General features: G+C 38.2%; 2 protein-coding genes across 2 annotated transcripts; one reads left to right on the forward strand and one right to left on the reverse strand.

Moving 5' to 3' along the window:
* The first annotated feature begins 3,102 nt into the window (after positions 1–3,102).
* sp9 (sp9 transcription factor) lies at positions 3,103–5,558 on the forward strand. The gene is made up of 2 exons (XM_030124245.1): positions 3,103–3,283; positions 3,696–5,558. Exons 1-2 carry the CDS (start codon positions 3,263–3,265, stop codon positions 4,992–4,994), a joined length of 1,320 nt encoding a protein of 439 aa, XP_029980105.1. The 5' UTR covers positions 3,103–3,262; the 3' UTR covers positions 4,995–5,558.
* A 1,570-nt stretch (positions 5,559–7,128) lies between these two features.
* cirsr (corepressor of RBPJ and splicing regulator) lies at positions 7,129–14,389 on the reverse strand. The gene is made up of 10 exons (XM_030124244.1): positions 13,915–14,389; positions 12,617–12,711; positions 12,392–12,465; positions 12,254–12,267; positions 12,098–12,150; positions 11,955–12,003; positions 10,272–10,392; positions 9,052–9,158; positions 8,711–8,796; positions 7,129–8,245 (listed from the first exon to the last, which is right to left on the reverse strand). Exons 1-10 carry the CDS (start codon positions 13,984–13,986, stop codon positions 7,558–7,560), a joined length of 1,359 nt encoding a protein of 452 aa, XP_029980104.1. The 5' UTR covers positions 13,987–14,389; the 3' UTR covers positions 7,129–7,557.
* Between the last annotated feature and the right edge of the window lie 16 nt (positions 14,390–14,405).

A 14,405-nucleotide genomic window follows, 5' to 3' on the forward strand; every position in this document is an offset into this window, starting at 1 on the left:
AGGCTTGAATGATTTGTCAACAGCTGCCTACTTTCTATTAAGCCGTCTGCACTCTTGACAGTCACCTAACTAAACACATCCACAAGTTGCATCTTTACGCTGACAGGTCCAAGCAATTTGCTCCTCATCCCCGCGCTTTAGAACTCATTGACATTTTACAGAAATGATCTTCATTATTTCACAAACTCACTCCTATATTTGTCTGTTCAGTTGGTGTTTTCTTACATACCTTCAATAAACAAAGACCTGGCAACCTTAAAGTTAAATTACTGGAATAAAATGTGTTACCTGCTGAAAAATAATCTCATGCAAAAAAAGATAAGAAGCTCACAGTCAAGTGCAACGAATCAAATAATATTGTATATTTTAGAGCTCTCAGTGACAGACAATATCATTATAACCTTCAATTATAATAACAAAATTAAGATTAAATTCTAAGCATTTTGACACAATCTTCATCTACTCATTTTTTTGTGTTTTAATGAGGCTCCTCTGATCTACTTTAATTCAAGTGTTCTTCTTAGAAAACAATGCAGCATAGAAATAAAGTGCAACATCCCTGCACTCACAGTCTCCTCCATCTCCTTTTGAGTGAAACAGGTGTAGCCACATGAGCACGTGAAATTACAATAATTAGTTAAATGTCCTCAAATAAACTTCCTTTAGCAGAAGTACAAATTAAAGCACACAGGAGCACAGCTGAAAAAAAATAAAAATAAAAAAAAAACACTGGCCAATCCAGCAGGCTGTGTGGTTTAACATGCAGAAAATGAGGCTCTAATAATCTGGATTTGAGGCAAGAGAGGCTGCCTTTGTAAAAAAGAATTTAAATGAATAGGTCTGAATTAATCATTTATCTTTTGTTGATGGATGCTCCCCCACTTAGACTCATCACAATAGATGCAGAGCGTTTTGTTCGACCAAATAAATCATTCCCATTGTTTAAGGTACATTGATCAATCTAATGGCTTGTAATAGGCTCCTAATTGCCACAGAGAAGTGCTCAGGAATAGAGTCCAGAATCACAGATTCAACTCAAAATTCTCACTTGAATGACAAGATCACGTCCTGCCCTTTTGTCCAATTTAAACATCACCGGGAAACAAAAATGCTATTTTATTATTCTAGATTTATATGACAAATATATTTTACAATTTTAAAGGAAGATATATAATAAAGCATTTCTATCAGTGGGTGTGTGAAGCTGTGATATTCATCCAGATTTCTTTGTTAGGATATAAAAGCGTAATTATTGTGAGCTTCACTGTGCTGCTAATTAAGATCATATTGTGCAAAATAATGTTGTATACAAGAATGTGAACAAGTGAAAAAAACGCTTGGGTTACTGGACTGTAATGCAACAATATATCCACTGAATTTATTTATGCTGGATAAAATTGTTGATATTATGTTTCTTATTTTTTATTATTATTATAAACTTTATTAAAATGCGGAGCTATTGTCCGATATTTAATTACTGAAGGAAAATATTAAAATAAATGCCATTACATTTTCCTCTCATTTCCATTTTACGGTTAGATTAATTTAACGTCTTTAGCAACAATCAGCTTTGTTTACACAGAATAGACATTTAATACAGTTAACAGCACTCTGCCAAATTGTCATGATTGCAAAAATGATTCCATTTTCTTGGCAGCGCTTGGTATTTGATGAGACTGATTTTTATTCACCCTTCCAAAAGGTGGGGTTTTAAAGCAAAAGGAGTATTTGAACAAATTGCGCCTATGTTGACTGGCAGCATTCATACTCTATAATGGAGCATTATTTGCCCGTTTTGAATACTGTAATGCACATCTTTCGGTCAAGCCTTTCTCTGGAAAATTGCTTTACCTTTTAAAAGGATGATGATTCACATCAGAGCAGGTCAATTTTACATTGTGCCATTATCCCTGAGCGTTTTAACAAGCTATGGAATATGTTGGCTTGTTGAATAGTAAAATTAAAACCAAAAGGAGGAAAAAATTCAACTGACTGGTGTGGGGAAACTAATGAAGCAGTGCATCATCTAAATTGTCCGCTGATTAATTAAATGTGTTCCCAGTGTTTCATTTCTCCGCTCTATAACATCCATCCGCCTGTTGGTCATCACTTTAACACAGACATGACTGGCGGCCTTAAAACATCCGGACTCTGAAACTTTTTTTTTCCACCAATAAAATTCTTGTGTTTTTAGTCGCGGATCTGCCACACGCGTTGATAAAGCAAGCTGTCATTTTTAATTAACCCCTCACCTGCACTCCTCCAACAAGTAAGGGGGGGCGCGTATACGGCGTGTCCGCGCGCAAAAACGCGGCCGCACGCACGCGCACAAACGGACACACGTGGATTTAGTAAAAAAAAAAAAAAAAAAAAAAAAAAAAAGTACTTGATCAATTACGAGTCCTAATCTGTTTTTCTTCATATGTTCAATGACGAGCCGTTTTACTCAGACAGCTCATAAATAATATAACCGCGGCTTTAGGAGTGAGTCTCGTGCTGCCAGGCCTGTTTCTACAGCTTTCACCAAACTTAATCCATCTGGGATTTTTCCAACGCAAACACAAGGAGGTTAGATATTTAGGAAAGGGTATAAAACATTATTTGTTTCCCTCCGCGTCCCATAAATACCCTCGCTCCTCACACAAACACACCGGCGGTTCTGTTTGGATAGAGTCATCGTCAATAACAGTGTCTCCCACATTGTTCAGGATACTCTGAGCTTAAATACCTACAATTTCTCAATGACGTGTTGCGCATGATCTGAATATTGAAAATCAGAAGAGAAACCTAGGAGTACACTGAGGAGTGTGTCATCACAAACCACAAAAATTAGTGAAAAGCTTACCTCTTGGTGAACTGACGTGTGCACTCAATTCAGCAATGAAAGGAGACATTGAGCCTTCGTGTGAGAATACATAAAAATAACTGTATGCATTAAAAAATACCAAATCGTGTCTTGTATGACAGTCTGAGCAGAGGCTGCACAACAGATGATTGACGGCGGGGTTTTTGGTGTTTCTGTCTGCGGTTAGGTTTCTCATTGGCTGACTTCATCCTCAGCCTGGAACGCAGCTATTAGATTGGCTGCGCGTCCTCGCCAGCTGTACTTCAAAGAACACGCTCTCTACAACTAGGTAGTGTTGGGAGCTGCAAGCCAAGAGAGAAACCGTGTGACCTGAGTCAAACACGGTGTGTCTGCATCAAATTGGACCCGTACAGCAGTGAAATCGCGAACACTCTCACCACAGCACACACCCTGGATATGGCTACGTCTATACTTGGGGTAAGTTTTACGCTGCGTTTGTGCGTAAAAGTTATGCGTAAAGTTTATTTTCTTCTGCAGCAAAAAGTGTTTGGTGCTTTAATTACCGTGCATGCTTTCACGTCTCTCCTACTGTGTTATTTTTCCTTCACCTTGCAGCTGTTAGTATAAAAAAAACTGTACAGACACGGTAACAAAACTGGGCGATACGTTAGACAACAACTGAACAAACTTTGTAGCGCTTCAGTATTTAGTCACTGTAGCCCATAGTGGATGCGGTTATTCTGTTGATGTTAAATATATTCCTCACACTTTTCTGGCTAAACATACATTTAAAGTTAATGTGTACAATTTATGCTTTATTGTCCGACACAAGCGAAACATCTTTTGATCATACAGGCTCTTAAAAAGTCCAACTTTGTGTGTTTTTCAGGAAGAGCCACGGTTTGGAACTACACCTCTAGCTATGCTGGCTGCAACTTGCAACAAAATTGGCAACACCAGTCCTTTGACAACTTTACCTGACTCGAGCGCTTTCTCAAAAGGTGGATTTCATCCGTGGAAAAGATCATCCTCCAGCTGTAACTTGGGATCCAGTCTGCCCGGTTTCACAGTAGCAACAAGCCGCGCGTCGACAGGACTAACACCGACCAGTGGCACGGGCAACAGCGCCTTTTGCTTAGCCTCCACCTCCCCGACGTCGTCTGCGTTTTCCACAGAGTACAGCGGTCTGTTTTCCAACTCTGCCAGCGTCACATCTCAAGAGTCCGGCCAGTCGGCGTTTATCTCCAAAGTCCACACATCAGCAGAGACTCTCTACCCGCGGGTCGGGATGGCGCACCCGTACGAGTCGTGGTACAAGTCCGGGTTCCACTCAACCATCTCGGGTGATGTCGCCAACGGGGCGTCCTCGTGGTGGGATGTCCACACTAATCCCGGGTCGTGGCTCGATGTCCAGAATCCTGCAAGCTCCCTCCAGACCTCCCTGCACTCCGGGACGCCCCAAGCCATCCACTCCCAGCTCAGCGGCTACAACCCGGATTTCTCGTCCCTGACCCACTCGGCGTTTAGCTCCACTGGAATCAGCCCGTCCGCGTCTCATCTACTGTCCACCAGCCAGCACCTGTTAACGCAGGACGGCTTCAAAACGGTCATCCCCACTTACACAGACGCTTCAGCCGCTAACGCCATGATTTCTGGGGGCAGTTCAGGAATAAGTAGCTCCTCTCGGTCGTCCAGGAGGTACTCCGGCAGAGCAACATGTGACTGTCCGAACTGCCAGGAGGCCGAGCGGCTGGGACCCGCCGGGGCCAGTCTGCGGAGAAAGGGACTCCACAGCTGCCACATTCCAGGCTGCGGTAAAGTCTATGGAAAGACCTCTCACCTCAAAGCGCATTTGCGTTGGCACACCGGCGAGCGGCCTTTTGTCTGCAACTGGCTTTTCTGTGGCAAAAGGTTCACTCGGTCGGATGAACTCCAGAGACACCTGCGCACCCACACCGGCGAGAAAAGGTTTGCCTGCCCGGTGTGTAACAAGCGCTTTATGCGGAGTGACCATTTGAGCAAGCACATCAAAACGCACACTGCCGGTGGAGGAGGCAAAAAGGGGAGCGACAGTGACACCGACACCAGTAACCTGGAGACCCCGAGGTCCGAGTCCCCAGAACTTATTTTGGAGGGGGTTAATCCCAGAATCACGGTTAAGGATCCGTCTCCCCACGACGAGCCCTAATGGGGGGCCTCTGAGATCAGCCCAAATTAAATTAAAGTAAAAAAAAAAAAAAAAAACTGCACAGCGTTGAAAACGGGTCTTATTTGACAGACAATAAAAAGGAGAAAATATTCCAAGAAGCGATTGCAAAGTCTAAAAATATATTCTCCGCAGGCGTGACCAGTATTTCATTCGTAAATCCATTTGAAAAGCCCAGAGTGAAAAATACTGTAGGCCTGAGAATTTTTTTAGGGACAACTTGAAAATGAAATGGATGTTTGCAGAGGATGTGCGAAACCTGTTGAACTTGGCTGGACAATGTGAGTTAGGCTACATCTTGTATATGACGACTAACTATGTGTTATTTTTATGTAAATGTTAGGCTATGATTGTTTTATTCGTGTTGGTATCCTGGAAATCAGGGAGTTTACTTTCGACGCACTTTGTGGATATGTATGTACACAGCTTTTTCAACTTCGGTTAACCATTTTATTTCTTTGCTAAAAAAAATATCTATATATAAATGTTTACCTGTATAAAGTCACACGTATAATACTTTCATTTTATCGTAATTAAAACATCTTAAAAAGGCTTTAATTGTGTGATGTAGATTTTATACTTTTGTTTAATTATTTGTCTTAAATTTTAATAAAAAATATGTATGCATTATTTAGGAATTTATTTAAAATTTCCAGTGCTCTTCATGTTATTTTCTCCCTAAATTCACGTACAATACCTTGACTTTCACTATTTCCCCTACGGAATAGATCAATGTTTAATGCCCCGGAAAAGACATTTCATGCCCAAATGAAAATCTTGTTAAATGGTATTAATTATGACTTGGAGCACATCGCAGCCCCATGTGTCTTGTATTTGCGATTAGGGATTCGTGTCTTATCAAATATCTAATTAATCTCCGAGACATCTTTTGTTCAGTTTCAGTTTATCGGGGGGTTTCCAGGGGGGTTTGATGACAAAGGTCCCTGAATATTTATTCTAATTGTCCAAATTAACTGCTTTCATTTGCATACCAATCGATGGACCAAGAATAAGGATATGGCTTTTTTTTTCTCTCTTTGCCAGAAACCACAAAGATGTTATGGGAACAGTTTTTTAAACTTTAGAGAAAGAAGGGGCAAAGAGTCACATGCAAATGCTGAATGTGAAATGCTCTTTGCTCAGTGCAGTCAAATGGTGCCTGCATGTTATTTGAATATCAGTGGCCCCGTATTGAAAGGGTTCAAGGATGCTCTCTGACTTCTTTGTGCTTACCCAGTGCAGCGTCCGACTCAAGAAAAAGCCGGGGAATAATTACAGCGTGGGTCCAGGACTGGGAATACGTCTCATCCACACACCCTCTTTCTTTCTTTTTTTTTTTTTTTTTTGAAGAGGATGTTAAATTGACCAGAAGGCAATAGAGGGAAATTATTTTCATTTCCTTTTGTGCAACAACGGCTTCAAGGAAACGAGCACATAGTGAAAACTATCAAATTAGATTGGTCATTTGAATTTCATCCAAATATAAAAAGAAAAACGAGAAACACTTAAATAAAAATGCCAAAATTGTCACCAAGTAAAATGTGATAATTTTAATTGCTAAAACATGTTGTTGTTGTTTTTAAAATATATATCTATTTTCTTAGAGATTTAACGTGTCAAATAGGCTAATTCAGGCGTCAAATTTACACAGTAGGAGGAACATTTCTGTGTCATTTGACCGGTTTAATAAACTATAAAATGTTATTTCAGGCCGTCTTTGCGTAAAATGAACATTGACTGCAACAATTTAAAAATGCATCTTGAAGCGTTATTTTCCTGCTGATTTGGTTTATTGTATTTTTTTTTTCTAAGCTCGCTATTTGTGCAAAAAATAATATTAACGTAGGTTGACAATCGGAAATAAAAGCAGCAGCATATATCTGTATTTAGGTTTAACGCACATCATTCCACCGAAATAAGATTTTTCAGCTCGAAAATGTGGCCTAAAATATCATTGAAATTAAATTTATATGTTAGTTTCTGCAAGCATATGGTTGGTTGATATCACAAATAGTATTAAAAAAATGTACTGTTGAATGCATGACAGCAAACATTTTTCATTCCATTCGTGGCGCCTTCAGTTTTCATTACATAAGTAAAAATTAACGAGCAAAAATTGAAAGGAATAAAAGTTTTAATAATCAAAAACAAACAAAAAAAATCAACATCCGTCCTGTTACAGTTTACAGTGTCATATTTGCAAAAAGACAAAGACGCAATCATGACAGGAGTGGGAGAAAATTCTGCAGCAACAGATAAAATCTAATGACCAACTGACCATGAAAATGAGTCCAACATTTTCCCATCAACGGATCATAGCCGCAAATTGCCTCCAATGGTAATCAATTAATTTACACCCGTTCACACAGTACAAGAAAACCAGAGTGGAACGGCAGCTGCACATTTTCTGTCGACTGCTTCCCTCTACTGGAGGAAAAGAAGAGCGACAGAAGGAGCTTTACTTCAGTTTTATGTACAGGGGACACAGTGGGGTCTATGCAGGACGTGTTAAAGTATTTTCATGTTCAAACAGTTAAAGAAAGTGTCAGTCTTTTCTCCTCCCTCTGTCTCGGCTGCCCTCTCGTCTGTCTCTACTCCTACTTCTACCTCTGCCCTCCCTTTCTTTGCGTCTTTCCCTGCTTCTACTCCTCCCCTCCGCTGTTCTGCCTGTCCTTCCATCTGTGCTACTTCTGTTCCTCTCCCTGTCTCCGCTGTGATGCCTGTGTTTACCTCTGTCCTCCCTGCCTCTGTCCACATTGGACTTGGAGCTGCCAGGTCTCTGTCTGTCCCTGCTGTTGTTTCTCTTCCTCTCCTGACCTCCCTCCAGCTTGATCTTGCTCTCCGGGCTGCGCTTTCTACTCCTACTCCTGCTCCTGCCTCTCTCGGCCCTTGTTTGCCTGTAATCTCCTGACTCCTCTTCAGACCGCCGGCGTCCGGAGTGTGGGCTCGGTGACCTGCTCCTGTGAGAAGAGGCCTTTTTCTGACTCTTGGCTCGTCTTTCACTCTCGGAGCTGTTATCCCGACGGGATTCTTTTTTCTTGCTCTTCCTCCTCTTTTGGCTCTTTAACTTCTCATGACTGCTTGAATCTGACTCACTATCACTACTACTGCTCTCAGAGGAGTCACTCGAACTGTCACTGTCATGCTTTTTCTTGTGTTTTTTCTTGCTCTTCTTCTTCTCTTTCTTACTCTTCTTTTTCTTGGCCTTCTTCTTTTCAAGGCGATCGAGTTTTCTGCAAAACAGAACATTACTTAACAGTGTCTAACCAGGCAGCAGATAATGTCTATTTTAATATTTCTGTAACATATCAATGAAACAATCATGTGAATTAAAAAATAAAGGATGCAAACAGAGCTGTTGAGTGTTAAATTACTCGCTACATATTTTGATGTCAAAAAAAGGTCAAAAGTCACTCATTCCAGCGTCTTAAATTTGAATATTTTCTAGTTTCTCCACTTTTCTACAACAGTTAACTGCATAAATTTATTATAGAAGACTCCAGCGTTCAGCATTTGTCAGCATTTTCTGACATTTTACAGATCAAACAATTACCAACAATCAAGAAAAGCAGCAGGATAACAAAATCTATTGATATGCATTGCCCTTAAGTCCTTCACATCGACCAAAGAATTAAAATATTCAAATGTTTTTTACTGACACCTGTATTTGAGTCTTATCAATTGTGCTGCGGTTTTACCTGAGGAGCTTCTGTTTTTGCTTCGTTGTTAAGGATTTCAGAAATTCCACCTCTGGGTCTTCCTCTTCCTCACTGGCCACATATTCCTACAAATAAAAAATCAAAAGTAAAACACTCAATGACAAACATCTTATGATATGACAGCAGATTTATATTTGAGCCAGTTCAAAGCATTTAAAGATTTGTTTTGAATACAAATAGTGTTTCATTTGTAACCAGACACTTTTCTGTAAATGTATTACCAGCTAAGGACCTACCAGGGACATAGTCCGACTTTTCTCTTTCAAGGGTAAGAGTATATGTGTATGTTTGTATATTGGGAGTGTGAGGCTGACAATTACCTGCACTGGATCACAAACAGTAGCGTTTCTACCAAGGACACATTTTTTCAGGGCAAACCCACTGTTTCGCATCTCCGCCATTAACTCCGAGGGGTGCATTGACGGACCTGTTAGCACAAATCACAGCCTTAGAGTCCCATTGATGTCAAACCCATGCCAACCACTATCTCCACAGTGGGAATTTCAGGGGCGGCTTTGTTAACAGAATGGGACATCAAATCAACTCACTCTACTTCCGGCTGAGGAAATCATACAATATCATTCTCTGCCAAAGCAGCAGTTAGGGGAAGCAGAATACACAATAATTACATTTTTTCTCCCAGCACAGGAGGGGGACCATTACAGCACTCCACCATCAACACCATGCACTGACTGGACTCTCCCAGGGTAAACATTATTACTTTACTACTCAACTTGCTGATTGCAGAACTCAGAATCAGCTCAAGACTGGGAGCTCTAGCTGAAACCTGAAGGAAAAGATACAGTATCGGAGCTGTACCTGCTGCATCTGTGACGGACAAAAGCTAAACGGTCACGAATGTCAAACACAAATCGGAAATCACAGCTCCTTTTTCCTTTGCCAATACATACTAATATTTAACTTTTTCACTCTAAAATCAATCAGTCCTGTACTTTTTAGTAACACAAGTCCGTAGGAAATAAGCAAATTTAGCTTTTTTGTTTAATTCTGATACATATATATGTATATGTATATATATATATATATATATATATATATATATATATACACACATATACATATATATGTATATATATACACATATACATATATATGTATATATATACACATATACATATATATGTATATATATATATATATATATATATATAGTTGATAAAGCTACTGTTATATGAAAACATTAGCATCCTTATCTACATTTTACTCATTAAATAACTACATTTAGCTGAAAGTTGCAAAAGGATATTTTGTTTAAAGGTCCAGTGTGTGTCTGGTGGGTGAGCAGATTCTTTTACGCTAGGTTTTTTTTTTTAATTGATGAGTAATCTGTGCATTTTCCTTCATAAACCAAGCCAGTAAATTCAAATCACAATCACAGACTTGTCCACAATAAGTACACAATGATTTTTTTCACCAGCTCTAATTGAACAGAATTAGAATAAAACCCATTTACAAAAGAGCAGTGTTTATTTACATAAAACCAGCGGGAAAGGTCAAACACTAAAATGATCATATGTACCTGCTGCTTCCTCTGAAGCCACAGAGCTGGCATTGATACCCGACAGCCCGTAGAGAGGACACTCTCTGTCTGTGTTCACATGACCCCATTTGTGACATTTGATGCATCTCACATTGCGCACCTGGAAATTCAACAGAATAGTGGAGGTTTATAAGTGCATTGTAATTAAAATACAATCATATTCTTCATGCTGAAAGGATTCATCACAGTCAGTCCTGGGTGGTGTGACCATGAAATTGTATTTAGCAGCACTATGTCCCAGTACTTTTTTTCCCTGCATTACATTTATATAGAAATGTGGCTTACTCTACTCTTAGAAGGACAGATTATATAAAAGAAAGTATATCACATCATGTCTGGATGGACTTCCTCACCCTCATCTAACTGGACGTACCCCCTCAGCTGTCTGCATGTACCCCCACCCGAGTGCATCGCTACAGACTGGAATTACATCATCATATGGATGTCTGTCAGTCCTGGTCACATCTACACCCTGTCCATCCATGGGAGTGGATCTCTCCTTCACTGTGGTTCTCCACGTGGTTTCTATTTTTCCCACTGAGTTTTGTGGAGTTTTTCCTTGCTGAGAAGGAGGGCCTAAGGACGGGGGATGCCCGGGATATTGATCCATTTGCTTCACACTTCATCAGCTGTTTATTAACTGACTACTTGACTGTTTGCTTATTTTCATTGTGTATGGGTTTTTTTAATCAATTCAACAATTTCTGTAAAGCCCTGTGAGGCAACTTTGTTGTGATATTGGGCTCTATAAATAAAAGTTAATCGAATGTTGTATATATAAAAGAGGATTTGATCAATCTATGTCAACAAAATGACACAATATACAGTATAAAGTCATTAAAACCTAAAGATACAACATTTAAGACTTATTGGGGATTCAGGGGATCTAATTGCAAAAATGGAAGATAATATTACAAATATAATCACATGAAATTAAAGTTGTTGTATTTTTGTTACCTTACCATGACTTATTTATATGTAGAGAGGAAGTGGCATGCCATATTGTGCCGCCATATCTGTACAGTCACTCTGAATTGATTAATTCTTCTCTTTTCTATTTTATAATAGATTTTGTCCAGTGTTACAGTGTATTGCAGTTGCATAGTATGAGTGTAACCAGACTTAATATCCTCTTAACTGAAAAGCTCTAACAACAAACATGTTTTTTGCAGCAACTACACAGGAGGCAATGAGGTGTCGAGTTGGTTGCAAATCTACATTTTCACTGCCAAATGTCCTTAAATATAATATACACTGAACACTCAAAAACAGACAATTTTAACCTTTGTTTTCAAAACAAAGTATTTTAATATTGTTCCGTAAAACTCATCTAAATACTTAGTGTAAGAGGTATAGGACAAACCTGAAATCACAGATTAACAATTTCTCTGAACTTGTCTTTCTTGGCTTTCTTACCTTGCATATGTTTAGTGTGACTTTGTCCATAATGTTACAATGACAGTTCAGTTGTGGATAATTAACTGATGTGTTATAAAATTCTAATTATTAGAAAGAGTACACACAGCTAATCCAATCTGCATGGCAAACAATATAATATAGTAAAAACCCACAAATAGGTTCAGTGTAGTGGCCAACACTAATCTCAGCAATGTGTTAAATCTCGGATTTTTGACTTGCTTATTACAAATAAAAACCACTCACCTGGATTCCAAATGGCTGGTCTCTAATATTCATATCATCCTTTGCATACCTATGTAATGAAATCAAAGAAAAAAGATTATTCTGACACAGCAGTGAACAATATGTTAAAAAAATTTTCGATTGTCAGGACATGAGCCATTTACTTCTCTCGAGGAGCCACTTTCTGCCACTCAAACTTATACTCTTCTTCACCCTCCTAAAATAAATAATAAAAGAGGCAACATTAGAAGTTTGACTTCAGTCACTTCTAAACTGAATTGTATTTCAAATATAAAATAAAATACTCTTCTTTCTCATACCTCTTTCTTTTCCTCTTCAGGACAGAACGTAGTTTGAAAAAAAGAAAAGGTATATTCATTTGTTAACCATTATTTTAAGAAAATATCAAATGCTTAAAATTAGAAATAACATTAGGTGACAGTATCCAAATCCTTTACCTTTGGATGCTCCAGGTGGAGCCTCGTACATAAAATTGAGGCCATTTTTAACACGATCATCCCCCATCAGTAACCTGGAGATAAACAGTTATTATGTTGAAATTCTGAGAGTCATGTGTCAAAGGAAAGAAGGCATTTACCCCTTTATGACAAAGTATGTAGAAGATCGATGACAATCTCACATTATTCAATTTATATAGATAACAGTGAGGGGTGCTATCCAACCTGTTGTTGTACGTGTCCTGCTCTTTCACATACGCCTGCATAAGTTCTTCTTGTTTCTTCTTTTCGAAAGTTAATTTTTGTTCTGCTATCCATACCTGTAAAACAAAGACAACTTTTTGGATCAGTTTATTTGCCTGCAACAAATACTACTACTACAACTACTAATAGTAATAATAAATAGTCATATTTCTGTACGCTTCAACATACAATAGTTTTCTATTCCCTCTTGCGGAAAGTGTATTACACCTGAGACGATTAGCTGACAACATATTCAAGTTGCAGTTCTTAGGCAAATTAGTAAACAAAGCACACAAATATTCAAATTTGATTTACTAATAAGATAAAGATATAAAACTGGAAAGAGATTCACATGATTATGACCACCGCACAATTAATAAAATACAAAAACTAAAGACTGCATGAAGCAAATCACTTAACTGCAGCATCAGCAGGTTAACTAAGTATAATGTGATGTAAAATATGATTATTTCAGTGACACTATGTGAAATTTTGTGTGTGTGTACATATACATATATATATATATATATATATATATATATATATATATATATATATATATGTGTGTGTGTGTGTGTGTGTGTGTATATATATATATATATATATATATATATATATATATATATATATATATATATATACACACACACATACACACACACAATATGAAGTTCTAGTCAAGTTTTTGTCTACCTAGACTATTAATTACATAACTTAACTAACTTGTTTAAATTAACATTGTAGTTGACAGAGATGGCTCGAAACATTAAATGTCTACTTTTACCATAATCACAATGACCAATACGTACATGAGCAATACTGTTTAAAAATGAACCACTAATGAAACCAGAGGTTGCTGGAGAGTCAACTACAAATACACTTATATTGTCATTCAAGTGCTTAACCTAATAATTCCCGTTTAGATATACTATCTACTAACAGTAGAACACCCAGTTTTTTGTCACAAAAAAGGACTGATATTTATTTTTATTTGTTATACCTTTGCTCAGTTTTTACCGGTAGCTTTGAATTAGCCTAGAGAGCTTACGTTAGCTTGGTAGTTATACGAACAACATTTATCCCCTGTGTAACTCAGATACACTACAATTTCTTATGTGAAGTCAGTATTTATATTCTTTGTAAGTATCAGACTAGGCTAAGTAGTAAGTAAGGCTAGGGGGCTACTACACGCAATACATATTAGGCTTAGCTCATTAGCTACCCGGCTATCTCCATTTTATGTAGCTTTAAAGACAAACAGACCTTTAGCCACCTCTCACCTTTTTAATATTCGACTTCGACGCAGGATGAAAATCCTTCTTGCACATAAAATTTGCAAATGACTTCCCCATGGCTGACGAATATGTTTATCTGAATTAGACCATTCGAAGGGTATATTCTAGTTGAGCTAGAAGTGTAGCTTGCTCCGCACGTAAACAAACCGAGCCTCGGCGAAGTACGTTTTACACTGGGAATCGTAAGGTCGAAGAAGTCCCGTCCTGCGTTAGACATCTAACATAGCTAAGTTTCATACCTGATATGAACTCAGAAAAAATAAACACCTGCAGACAAACAGAAATAGCCAGTTAATATAATGCACAGATAAAGTTGTACTGGAGTGGCAAACCCTGGTTCCGAGTTAATGAAGTGAAACTTATGCAGTAAATCAAACTTTTGGATTATATTTCTACCAGTTTAATTATTTATTTTCTACCAATAATTATCAAATTACAATATAAAAACGTCAGCTGGTGCAACATTCTACAAGTGT

Source organism: Sphaeramia orbicularis, chromosome 21 (assembly GCF_902148855.1).
Source record: "Sphaeramia orbicularis chromosome 21, fSphaOr1.1, whole genome shotgun sequence".
NCBI lineage: Eukaryota > Metazoa > Chordata > Actinopteri > Kurtiformes > Apogonidae > Sphaeramia > Sphaeramia orbicularis.